Source organism: Melospiza melodia, chromosome 5 (assembly GCF_035770615.1).
Source record: "Melospiza melodia melodia isolate bMelMel2 chromosome 5, bMelMel2.pri, whole genome shotgun sequence".
NCBI classification, from domain to species: domain Eukaryota; kingdom Metazoa; phylum Chordata; class Aves; order Passeriformes; family Passerellidae; genus Melospiza; species Melospiza melodia.
Genome location: NC_086198.1, coordinates 27,397,220 through 27,409,177, shown reverse-complemented (window position 1 = coordinate 27,409,177; position 11,958 = coordinate 27,397,220). Strand labels below are relative to the sequence as shown.

At 48.0% G+C, this 11,958-nt stretch overlaps 2 protein-coding genes across 7 annotated transcripts in view; both read left to right on the top strand.

Moving 5' to 3' along the window:
• The first annotated feature begins 352 nt into the window (after positions 1 to 352).
• Positions 353 to 4,300, top strand: HNRNPDL (heterogeneous nuclear ribonucleoprotein D like). Of its 4 annotated transcripts, XR_010027769.1 has the most exons (9): positions 353 to 517; positions 808 to 976; positions 1,065 to 1,226; positions 1,480 to 1,611; positions 1,726 to 1,840; positions 2,427 to 2,594; positions 2,758 to 2,854; positions 3,237 to 3,340; positions 4,031 to 4,300. XR_010027769.1 is itself a non-coding variant. In XM_063156660.1 (8 exons), exons 1-7 carry the CDS (start codon positions 429 to 431, stop codon positions 2,826 to 2,828), a joined length of 906 nt encoding a protein of 301 aa, XP_063012730.1. In that variant the 5' UTR covers positions 353 to 428; the 3' UTR covers positions 2,829 to 2,854; positions 3,237 to 4,300. The 4 variants fall into 4 exon arrangements, 2 of the variants coding, with proteins under 2 accessions (XP_063012730.1, XP_063012729.1); XR_010027770.1 differs by having other exon boundaries at positions 2,758 to 3,340; XM_063156660.1 differs by having other exon boundaries at positions 3,237 to 4,300.
• Positions 4,301 to 5,934: 1,634 nt separating this feature from the next.
• Positions 5,935 to 11,958, top strand: part of HNRNPD (heterogeneous nuclear ribonucleoprotein D) — an 8,989-nt gene continuing 2,965 nt past the window's right edge. For all 3 annotated transcript variants that reach the window (XR_010027768.1, XR_010027767.1, XM_063156658.1), the window contains exons 1-4: positions 5,935 to 6,161; positions 9,461 to 9,629; positions 10,414 to 10,575; positions 11,307 to 11,438. Coding sequence is in view for 1 of the 3 variants with exons in the window: in XM_063156658.1 (XP_063012728.1) it covers positions 5,971 to 6,161; positions 9,461 to 9,629; positions 10,414 to 10,575; positions 11,307 to 11,438 (654 nt within the window). In the remaining 2 variants the exon portion in view is untranslated. The remainder of the gene's footprint in view (positions 6,162 to 9,460; positions 9,630 to 10,413; positions 10,576 to 11,306; positions 11,439 to 11,958) is intronic.

The window sequence follows — 11,958 nt, the reverse complement described above, 5'->3', positions numbered from 1 at the left end:
CGGCGGCGGGGAGCGCCGCGCCGGCTGTGCCCGCCCACGGGGCGCCTGCCCCGCCCCTCCCCGCCGGCGGCGGCGGAACGGGGTTTCTGGGTTACGCGTTACAACCCACCGCCGGCCGGCCCGCTGAGCCCGGCACCCGCCCGTAGCGCGGTCCCCGGTGCGGCGGTGCCCGTGCCCGCCCGGAGCCGCGGCACCGGCCCGGCCCAGCCCGCGCGATGGCGGCCGCAGGGCGGCTGCTGCAGCCCCGCCGCGAGCCGCCGGGGGCGCTGCGGCGCCGGGCGGGAGGGCGGCGCTGATTGGCTGCCGGCGCGGCTATATAAAAGAGGCGCAGGCGGTGCCCGGATCTCTTCCGCCGCCATTTTCTGCCGGGCGCAGGTCTCCGCTGTCTCCGCCGCTCGCACGAGCACCCCCGCCGCCCTCGCCCCGCCATGGAGGACGCGACCGAGATGAGCGGCGGCCAGGAGGAGTTCGCCGAGGGCTCCAAGATCAACGCGAGCAAGAACCAGCAGGACGACGGGTAGGGCCGGGGACGTGGTGGGGGAGGAGGTGCGGGGGAGTCGCGCGTCCATGTCCGCCGCCCGCCCTGCGGCTCGGGGGGGCGGCTCGGGGGCCCGGGGCAGCGCGGCCTTCCCTTCCCGCTCCATGGCCGCGCCCGCCTTTGTGTCCCGGGCGGTGACCCAGTTTCCGCGGGGCGGGGACACGGACGGGGGGGCCGAGCGGGGCCCTGACGTCAGCGGCGGCCTGTGGGGCCCGGGGGGGCTCTCCCGGCGCTCTTACCCGAACCCGTCCCCGCTTCCTTCCCTCCAGGAAAATGTTCATCGGAGGCCTCAGCTGGGACACCAGCAAAAAGGACCTGACAGAGTATCTCTCGCGCTTTGGCGAGGTTGTGGATTGCACGATCAAAACAGACCCGGTCACTGGAAGGTCGAGGGGGTTTGGGTTCGTGCTCTTCAAGGATGCTGCCAGCGTGGAGAAGGTGCGTGCTTGTCCTGCGGACCCAGGGCACGAAGCCAGCTGGTGTGGCTGTGGCGGTCTGAGACTTTGTTCCTTTGTCTGCTTTTTAGGTGTTGGAACTGAAGGAACACAAACTGGATGGCAAGTTAATAGATCCTAAAAGGGCAAAAGCGCTGAAAGGGAAGGAGCCACCCAAAAAAGTGTTTGTTGGTGGGCTGAGTCCAGATACTTCTGAAGAACAGATTAAGGAGTACTTTGGTGCTTTTGGCGAGGTATAGTATACTATATAAGAATATCTCTAATTCTCAAGTGTAGTCTTGCCTCTCTTACGAAAGAATTTGTGAGAAGGGACTTGGTCAAAACTAGAGATAGTTGAAGCTATATGTTAATGATTTCATAAAACTGTAATGGTCTGATTTATAGCTGTCAAAAGTAGTCTGTAGATTCTGCACTGCCAGATAGTTCTGGTGCCATAAAAGGTTGCTTTCAGATTTCATGCATTGTTTGTATTCATTTTGATTTCAGATTGAAAACATTGAACTTCCCATGGACACAAAGACGAATGAAAGGAGAGGCTTCTGTTTTATCACATACACAGATGAAGAGCCAGTAAAGAAGTTACTAGAGAGCAGATACCACCAGATTGGTTCAGGCAAGGTAGGACAACTCTTGTTCTTGGCATGTGAAATCTACCTCTGTAGGCTTCTGTGAAAGAGACTTGCAGAATGCTCTTGGATTTCTTAGTAAGTTAAAGGATTTCTCTCCTTACAGTGTGAAATCAAAGTAGCACAGCCCAAAGAGGTGTACAGGCAGCAGCAGCAGCAGCAGAAAGGAGGGAAAAGCAATTCCTCTGGTGGACGTGGAGGCGGAAGGGGGCGTGGACGGGGTGAGTATTTTCTGTGGCTCTGTTAATCTAAGCACTTACCAAACACTCTGGTGTTTGTAGATATTCCAGGTTGCAAGTTGTGTGCAGATCTCATTTAAATCAAATGTGTAAAGTAGCCTGTGAGTAAGTGGTGTTTTGGTGGATATGGTTGCTTGTTGAAGCTGAGGAATCTCTTCTTGATCTGCTTGCATTCAAGTGGTGAAGGGGCAGGGTGCATGTAGGGTGCTTCTGTGCACCCTTAGTGGTCAGTGTAGCCAGCACACTTACACTTTCACTTCAGAGGGATTCACTTAATTGGCCCAAGGGCAGGAAACTAGGAGCTGTTTGCTAAGGCGTGGGGTGGCCACTTTGCTGCACCTTCAAATGGATCAGAAGGGATCAGCTGGTACATTGAGGTTAATGCATCTCAGTCCTTGAAGGTCAAATAGACACAAATCACACCATGCTGCGAGGCTCATCCTGTGGTGTCACTTGGGGCTCAGGCAATTACTAATTGAATATTCTGGTATCCAGAAAGTTAGATGAAGGGGCACAGGAAAGGAGTGAAGTAAGTTTTGAAACTTACACTTGCTATGCTTGTTTTCAGGTCAGGGACAAAACTGGAACCAAGGATTTAATAACTATTACGATCAAGGCTATGGGAATTACAATAGCGCTTACAGTGACCAGAGCTACAGTGGCTATGGAGGCTACGACTACTCTGGGTACAACTATCCCAACTACGGATATGGGCCGGGATACACAGATTACAGTGGTAAGTGCCTTTGCCCTCATTCCCATAACAAGAGCAACGCTGCTCTTGGTCAGCCCATGGCTCTGAATATGGGATCCCTTGGTGTGCTGCTGTGGGGGAAGTTTCCCTCTGAGGCTGGTGCTAACGCCTGTGGGTTCTGTTTTTCCCCACATGCTCCCTGCAGGCCAACAGAGCACGTATGGGAAGGCGTCCCGTGGCGGCGGCAACCACCAAAACAACTACCAGCCCTACTAAGGCAGTACCTAGTACCTGACAAACAGGTGTGTACAGGAGCGCACGCTCCACTCCGACCATGCCTAATCTAATTTAAAGATCAATAGACAAACGAAGAGTAAAAACTTGCCTAGCATGACTTTTCCTTTAATTAAGCTTTTGTAACTTAAAAAATACTTTTTTTTTTTAAAACCAGCTTTGCCTACGTGTCTATAGATCTTTAACTTTGTAAAAGTGTGACTTTATCTTCTTTAGTACTTCAGAAAAACATAAGAGTTTTTCTGGTTTGCGTTGTGTACCAGGTGATCTAGAGGAATAATTAAACTTATTAGAAGTATTAACAGGTAAAGTACTGAAATGGGTACAACTTAAGGAAAACAAGAATGTTGTCTTCTAACTCTGACATTATACCTTGTTTGTACCCGCCAGCGGGAACTTCATTGCAGGCCGTGTGTCACCCTGACCACGTCTATCTCTGGGGTCGCACGTTGCAGGCAGAGCGCAAGGCATACACCAGAAAACGCTGTCCTGTGGTATGGTCTCTTCCAACTTCATGTACCAGCGTAAAGATTAAAGTGGAAAACTTCAGACTTTGGCTTCTTTTTTTAATCTTTTTTGGAGATTAAGTGTCTTTAACTTAAATGGTTTTTTACAGGAGTTAAAGTACATAAATGCCTTTACAGCTTAATCATTTGGTCTTCTGTTTAGTGTTGTATTTCAATTGTGGAACCTCATTTTAAATGTGCATTCTTTAAGATTTTAATGCTTGCTTTTTTCTTTTTATAGCTAATAGTGAAATCTGCAAACCAAAACGAACTTTTAAATCTGGATAAACATTAAAGATCATATGCATATGGACTGTCTGAACTAAAGTGACCTGACTTGTGTTGCACATAAGTCGTTTAGTTGTATAAACAAATAATCAGAAAGCCTTTTGGCAGTGTTTCCAATGGAAAAGAAGTGATCCAGAGCCTGCTTGCTTGTCTAAATTGGATGGTTGCTGTTTTGGAGCAGCACCCTACATGGGCTGGATATTTGGGAAAGTAAATTACTAATGGGTAACTAAACAAACCTCTTGTGTTACGGTAATAAATATGCATATGATCTTTAACAGTGAAGAAAGGAATATATAGAAGACTTAAAGCAGTTCATGAAAATGGACCTTTTAACAATCCTGTAGTAACTGCCACAGATCTGACATGCATTTTGTCTTGATTTTTTAGGTAGAGATACTGCGACAAAAAGCCATCTTGCAACGCATCACGAGTGAATGGAGGGTGGTCTTCGTGAGAGGAAATGACTATTTTGTAAAAGACTTTTAGTGAATGACACAACTGTGTCCAACTGTACATAGCGGCCGACTAGTTTTCTTTTATGGTTTTTACTTTCTTTTTGCCATTCATGTTATGACACAATGTGGACTTGTGTTTATACAAACTTTATTTGTATAATTTCATGTTAAAAGATTCTCTAATAAATGCTTACTTAAGTGAGTGTGGAGTCTTGCTGTCACCTTTAAGTGGTGTAACTATAGTTTTACTTGGATAGAAGGCCAGCTCTCTCTGGAGATCAAGGTTACTGTGAGAACAGGTCTATACACCCCCTTCTTTCTCCTTGGAATTTGCATCACTGTGGGAAGATGGCAGAGCAGAGTTGTGTCTTGCCCTCTGCAGCTGCAAGGAGAGAATGGTCTGTGGCACAACGCTGCCAGTTTGGTACATCTCAGGAGAGATCTAGAACTATAGCAGCACCTTTTCAATGCTGATGGCACTACTCTAGGAGTTAGAGCTTTTCAAGGCTTCTCAAGCACTTAAAACCTCAAGTATTCTAGAATGTAGCTTAGTTACTTTCCCACACCACTTCTATTCCAATTCCAAGCAGGAAGATTACAAGTTGTTGAACTTCAGATCAGCAACTATTTTCTGTACAAGTGGGGTGCTGTACTGGATCTTCTCACCTTCAGAGAACAGGTTTCCCATCTAGTGCACACTAGCGAGCAACAACTAAAAGCCTGAATGCTGGAGAAGGAACACTGCATTAGCCCAGCACATTTCTGGATTAGAGTGGTTGGGATGGGTAAAGGAGCATGTTTTGTCTGAGGCAAAAGGATTTCAGCAGTCTGCCTGAAGATTTGATGTTTTTCAGCACAAATACCTAGTCAAGCATCAAATTAAACCTTGCTTGTTAAAACTCACTGATGTCACTGACTACAAACTGAAGAATCAGCAAGAAGCCACAACAGTGTGTGAGTTCCTACACTGCATTCGGGAATGTAGCTGGATCCAGCACTGCCCTCCACAGCAGCTGAGGGAGACTTGTGCCACAAGAGCATGGCTTCATTGCTCCAGGGGTTTAACATGCAAAACCCCACTAAGATCTAAGTTTTACTTCAATCTGTAATCCTTGCACTCCGTGCTAGTGAAGTGCAGCTGGAGTACGGTGTGCAGGTCTGGGCTCAGCACAAGAAAGGCCAGGGGCTCCCTCAGAGGCTCCACTGAAGGGCCACAAAGATGATGGGGGCTGGAGCTTCTCTCTCATGAGGAGAGACTGTGGGAGCTGGGCCTGTTTGGTCTGGAGAAGGCTGAAGGGGATCTCACCATGCACATCAATATCTCAAAGGCAGGTGCCAAGAGGATGGTGATTTTCAGTGCTGCCCAGTGACAGGACAAGGAGTAATGACCACAAACTAAAACACAAGTTCCACTTCACTATGAGGAAGGACTTCTTACGTGGAGGGTGGCAGACCACTGGAACAGCTGCCCAGGGAGGTTGAGTCTCCCTCTCTGGAGCCATTCCAAACTCTCCCCGACCTGTTCCTGTGGCCCTGCCTTGGGCGGGGGGTTGAACTGTACGATCTCCAGAGGCCCAGCCCAGCCCTATCGATTCCGTGAGTGTCTATATCGGCCCCACGGGCCCCGGCTGCTCCCGGGCCCGCGCCGAGCTCCCCCCGCGCTCCCTCACGGCTCCCGGGGGCGGTGTCACGTGTCCGCCCGCCGCGCTCCTTCCGGCCGCCATTTTAGGTTGGGTCGGTGGCGGCGCCATTAAAAACAGGGAGCGAGAGGAGGAGGGATCGGCGCGCTCGGCCGGGGCCGCCAGCGGGGCCGGGGCCTCGGCGGGGAGGCGGCGGCACCGGAGGTGGCCGGTGCGGGGCGGCGGCGGCGCCATGTCGGATCAGCAGTTCGCTCTGGACTCGGCGGCGGTAGCGGCTGGCGCCGGGGGCAGCGCGGCGGAGCCGGCGGAGCAGCCTGAGGGGCAGGCGGGGGCGGGGAGCACCGATGGGGGAGGCGGCGGCGGCGGCGGGGTCGAGTCGGAGGGAGCCAAGATCGACGCCAGCAAGAACGAGGAGGACGAGGGGTGAGCGGCGGGGGCGGGTTGCGGTCCCGGGCGGGGCGCGGCGCCCCCGGCCCCGCTCGCTGCCCTGTTTGTTTACTTGGCGCCTCGGCGACGTCACGGGCCGAGCGGCGGGGGCGGTGTCTGGTCCCGCGATGTGCGAACGGTGCGATGTGCCTCGCACTGCAGGCCGCTTTTACTTATTTTCCTTTTTAACGATGCCTTTTCTGTGAGTTAAAGTGCGGTGCGTGCGTGCGGACAGGAACTCGGTGTAGCCGAATGCGCTGGTTGCAGTTGCAGTGTTGCCCTGTGCTGCAAACATTACTGAGTGTTAGCTGAGTGTCAGAGGCACCGGGACTTCTTCCCAGCCTAAAACATGTCCCTGCTTCTTCGGAACTTGTCGGGAGGATTATGTTAGGTGGTGTCCTAACTTGAGAAGTAGGAGTTGAAAAGGCAGGAAGCTGAGCCGGGGGAGGTTCAGGTTATGCACCAGGAAAAGGTTTTTCACCTAGAGGGCGGTTGGGCAATAGAACAGGGAAGTGGTTACAGCACCAAGTCTGACAGAGTTCCAGAAGCGCTTGGAAAATGTTCTCAGGCACATGGTGTGACTCTTGGGGTGTCCTGTGCAGGGCTGGGAGTTGGACTTGATGATTCTGATAGGTCCCTTCCACCTCAGCATGTTCTATTACTCTGTTGTATGGCGAGTAAATACAGCTTTTAATCTTTATAGGGTCTCTGCCTGGGGCAGTGTCCCTCTGTATTGCCAGTGAAATTTGTGTGCAATAAATCCAGCGACAGGACAGGCTGTTGCACTCTGCTGTCTCCTGTCGGGCCGTGAAACTCGAGCTGCAGGTCTGTTTTTGGTCAAGGCAGAAAATAACCTGGATAAAGGAGTGCTTACTGCTGTGTCCTGCTGATTCCTGCTGCAAAACCTTCCTGTCTTCCTCCTTCAGTAATAACCTGGGGTGTTGCTGAGAGAGAGATATAAATAATCTGGGATAATGCAGAGAGAGAGAAAGAGAGAGCAGGAATCCTTTTTTGAGTATTTTGCTGGGATTTGCAGAAATTAAAATGGTTTTGTTACTTTTCAGCTGTTCTTAACAGCTGTAAATGCCTTTGGCGTTTGTGTGTTTGTTTTACTTGTTACCCTTGAATACATAGCAATTAAAGGGTTTTCATGTGCAAACTCAGGTTCTTTTGAGGCAAGAGAGCTTAGAAAAAGTGGTCTCTAAGCCGTGCAGTGACAATGGGCAGTGATTACAGGTATCACACATTGACTCGTAGTCTGGTTCAGTCTTTTTGACCTATCAATTCTTCATGCTATACAGGAAATAAAGTTTTTTGACAACACTTCTGGTAGTAAAGGGCAAAAAGCCGATCTGAGATACCTTGTTCAGCTAAGGTTTGAAAGCTTTCCCAGTGCACTTCTGGTAACTTATTTTGGGAAGCTGTATGTGCTGATGTGGCTTAGACCAGCCATACTGTGGGCTAGGAAATGTGTGAATTTTACAAGCTTTTGGCAGCGCTGTGCCCCTGCTCCTGAATTGTGCTCATGTTTGTGGTGTAGCCCTGAGCTCAGTGTCCCTTGGAGCAGTGGTTGATGTAGGAGCAGCCGTGGTTTGCTGCTCTGTGAGTGGGCTCAGAGGTGCAGTTCCTGCGTGGAGAGATGGAAAACCTGCCAAGGCTCTTGGTTTCGAGCTCGTGGTTCTTGGTGTGCCTGTCCTTAGGAGTACAGAGCAGGGTCTGCATGTTCACATGGAGGCAGGTGCTTTGTGTAGCAAGTGTCAGTTCAGTAGTAGCTGCTGGAGCACCCCTACCCCTCCTGTGTCAGAAACACAGGAGCCCTCCACAGAACAGCAGACAAGCTAAGGGCCTTAATGATGGGTGAGCAAAGGGCAGAAAGCTCCTTTGCTGTACTGCCTGTGCTGGGGTGAGGCTGCTGGTTTACCTGGTGGGCCCTTTCGTCCATGAGGACAGTAAGAAGTCACAGCTGATAGAAGGGGCTGTTGGTGCTTGGTTGAAGGGGGATCTGGAACTAACTGGAAAAGTAGATAAAGGGATGGGGAATTGGTGCTCCTTCTTGACAGAATTGGGCACTTGCTATAAAAACATCTGAAGCTCCCGAACCCCTCATCGGTATGGATTTTGTCAGAAATGGAATGCTCTTGTTAATTCTGTGAGAGCACAGCTAAGTCAGCAGAGCTACTTCAAAGGAGCAGCTTTTGATTTGAGGCAGTTTGAGCTGTGGAGGTACAGTGCTCTTTCGCATGATTGGCAGCAATGTTTGTGCGTGGGAAGTGGAAGGGTTGGAAACATGAGACAGTGGTTTTTCAGGTTTTCTGATAACTGTGTCTGATTGTGAAATAAGTTAGGACAAGCTAAGTGAAGACAGGCTAAGCTTTGTAGAAAGTGCTTTTATAGATCATCATGGATTATATTTTTTGGTTACAGCTCAAAGTAAAATCTTCTTTATCAGTATTAGAAGAGATCATCTCAAATCAAATCCTCTTTTGAATGGGTTCCTAAGCCCTATGCCTAATAACCTGGAATGTTTCATTTGTGGGTATACTGGCTTGATTTTTCATCTTTTAAAATTTTGGGGTTTTATGCCTTACTAACATGCTGGGATGATCATGATTTGATTCTAAGCTTCCAGTGTGCTTTTGAAAATACAGGTTATGAATTATGTGCTGTACACATAATTCATATCTGCCCAGCAGCACTGGTGCTGTAGAAATACTGGAATGACATTCTCTTGATGGTAATGGATTATGCCAGGTGTTTATATAAAGTTTTTGTGAGGAAAGAACTTCTGACCATCCAATACTTTGCTTTTTCATAATGGCTTTCTGGGGAAGGGGACTTGACTAAATTTATTTTAATTTATTAATTTGGGCATATGTCCAGTCCAGACTGGTAGATAAATGCTTCTGTTTTAACCACACTTCCTTACAAATCTAATCTGCCTGCGTGTGTTTCAGTTTGTGGAGGCTCCACAGATAACTGGATGGAATTGAACGTGTGATGGGGATGTGAAGGAGTAGTAAATTATCTTTTTGTCACTACTACTAGTGGTTTCTTGGGACAGCAGAGTAAGCAGCTGCAGGAGAAGACAGTGAAAAATGTTTGTTTATGTGAAAATCTTTATCTGTCCTGGCCAGACTCACTTAAGCAAGTTGTCACAAAGTGCAGGCCCGTGTGTGTAGTGCTATGACTGATAAAATCCTCCTAGCTCCATGCATTAGGGTATTGGGCTCATAAAGCTTGGCAGTGCAGGATTTTGGGTAACACACATTTACAGATTGACCAACTTGCCTTAACAGGAAAATGTTCATTGGTGGCCTTAGCTGGGACACCACGAAGAAGGATCTGAAGGACTACTTCTCCAAGTTTGGTGAAGTTGTGGACTGCACTCTCAAGTTGGACCCCATCACTGGGAGATCGAGAGGCTTCGGCTTTGTGCTCTTCAAAGAGTCAGAGAGCGTGGATAAGGTAGGATTAAAGTACTGAAACATGTTCAAATTCAGGTGTCAGAGATAAAGCACTCACTAGGGTGACTGTAGGCGTTGTTCTTGCATCTCCTGCTAAAGATGATTCAGGGGTGCAGTATGTTTCATGTGCTTGTGAAAATGCTTTCTTTTATGAACCATCTTACTCATGATGCTGTGTCCAGGACCAGCAGTGATTCCTGAGGTATGTATGGATTTGGGCATTTACAGGTTCTGCAAGCCACTGGACCTGGGCACTTGAAAAATGCTGTGTATAAATGTCTGCTGCCTGCTGCTGTGAAAGCAGCAATTGCAAAGAACTTCTGGTCCTATAGCTGTACTGTAGGACTTCTGTAGTACAGCTCTGCTACAATCCAGAGCTGCACCATGAATCCCTAGAGTACGGCCAATAGCTTTGATACATTTAAGCTCTGTCCAAGCAAAAATTAGTTGTTAGCTTTTCTAAAATGCTGTGGATGCAGCACACAGAAATGTTTTCACCTCGTGACCTTTGTGATATCTAAAGTACAGATTTTTTACTTCATAAGGTTTGAGGATGAGAAGAGTACTTTTTGAGAGGTGTTACACTCTTGCTTCTGCTGGTTAATAAATGGTTCCAGTTGTCAGAACTGTCAGTGGATAGTGATCAAAAATCACAGAATTTGTTTTTGTGCAACAACTTAATGGTGTGATCCAAGTATTGAAATTGAATCAATTTTGGCCTTACTCAAAACATCAGTGAAATATTTAGCTTGAACTGTGTAAAACTCTGTTTTAATTATCCTCAGGTCATGGACCAGAAAGAACACAAGCTGAATGGAAAGGTCATTGATCCAAAAAGAGCTAAAGCCATGAAAACAAAAGAACCTGTTAAAAAGATTTTTGTTGGGGGCTTATCTCCAGACACACCTGAGGAGAAAATCCGGGAATACTTTGGAGCTTTTGGTGAGGTATGTGGTGAAACAAACTGCTTTTATTTGTGGAACCTGTTCTGTCTTCACAAATGTATTAATAGAAAACATTCCCCATGTGCAGCTACATGGATGCTAATGTAAAGCTAATGTAAGCTTTATGGCCATGGTAGTTCCATGTGTGTTAGTGGTCAGAATGTTGATGTTCAGTTACAGGCTCTGAGTTGAGCAGCCTGGTTTGATGGAAGGGGGAGCTGGGATAAATCGGAGAGGGAGGCAGTGTTTAGAGCAGGATGCTTTGGTCAGTGAGATGCTCTTCAGCCCCCCAGCTCATCTCCTGTAGCACAGATTGAGACAGTTTTGCCTAAATTCTGTACAACTGTGTAGTCTCTGTCCCCAGTTTTTGGTGGTGCAGACAAGCTAAGTATCACTGAAGTTTTTAAAAGCTGGTCTTGTATGAGCTTGCTACAGCTGCTGCTCCCCTATTGGTTATCAGATGGTGCCAGCTTCAGGTCATAACTGTTCAGGCAGCTTGGCTGCTAAATATGTGCCCTGTTCCAAACTTACAGATAGTTTACTCTGGACTAAAGACTTTAACTACTGTTTGCCTGGGAAGTCCCATGTGCTGTAGGTACAGAGAACTTGGACTCTGTATTTGTCATATTGTCATATTCAAATCTAAGTAATTTCAGTAACAGTATGACCTGTTAGAAGGATTTTGCAGTGACATGAATGGCAGGATAAAAGGTAAAATCACTGTCTTCCACCAGGTCGAATCCATAGAGCTCCCCATGGACAACAAAACTAACAAGAGGCGTGGATTTTGCTTCATTACTTTCAAGGAGGAGGAACCAGTGAAGAAAATAATGGAGAAGAAATACCACAATGTTGGGCTTAGTAAAGTAGGTGGATTTTTTTCCTAGACAAACTGAACTGTGACAATAGAGGGAATTACATTACCAGTGGCATCTGTTTGGGGATAATTGTCTGCCAGTACCTACCTGTAAGCATTATTTGTCACATGTAGGCATTGGGCCTGTGAAGTATGTATGTAGGTGACTGTTACCCTAGTTTCTGAGCTGAGAGGGTTTCAGGTGTGGTTTGTACTGCACCCCCATGGGGAGAGGGCTGGACCCCAGCACCCTTTCCATGGTGCAGCTCCCACATTCTCCAGCAGCATGGGCAGAGTGCTGTGTCACTGCTCTGCTCTATCAGGCAGCCCCACGTTTCCTGGTAGCTGGATCTTTGTGTGTGTGTTTGTTGTTAACAGCAAATGTCAGTTTGTCTTAGAGAGCTTCCAAAACTGAAATGAAATGGGAAGTTAGGCTTCCCTATTAGAAGTTGCAATTCTTTTCAAAAACATGGTTGAATTTCTAGCTGGTAGCATATACTCAAATTGTAGCTGGACTGGTACTTGCACAA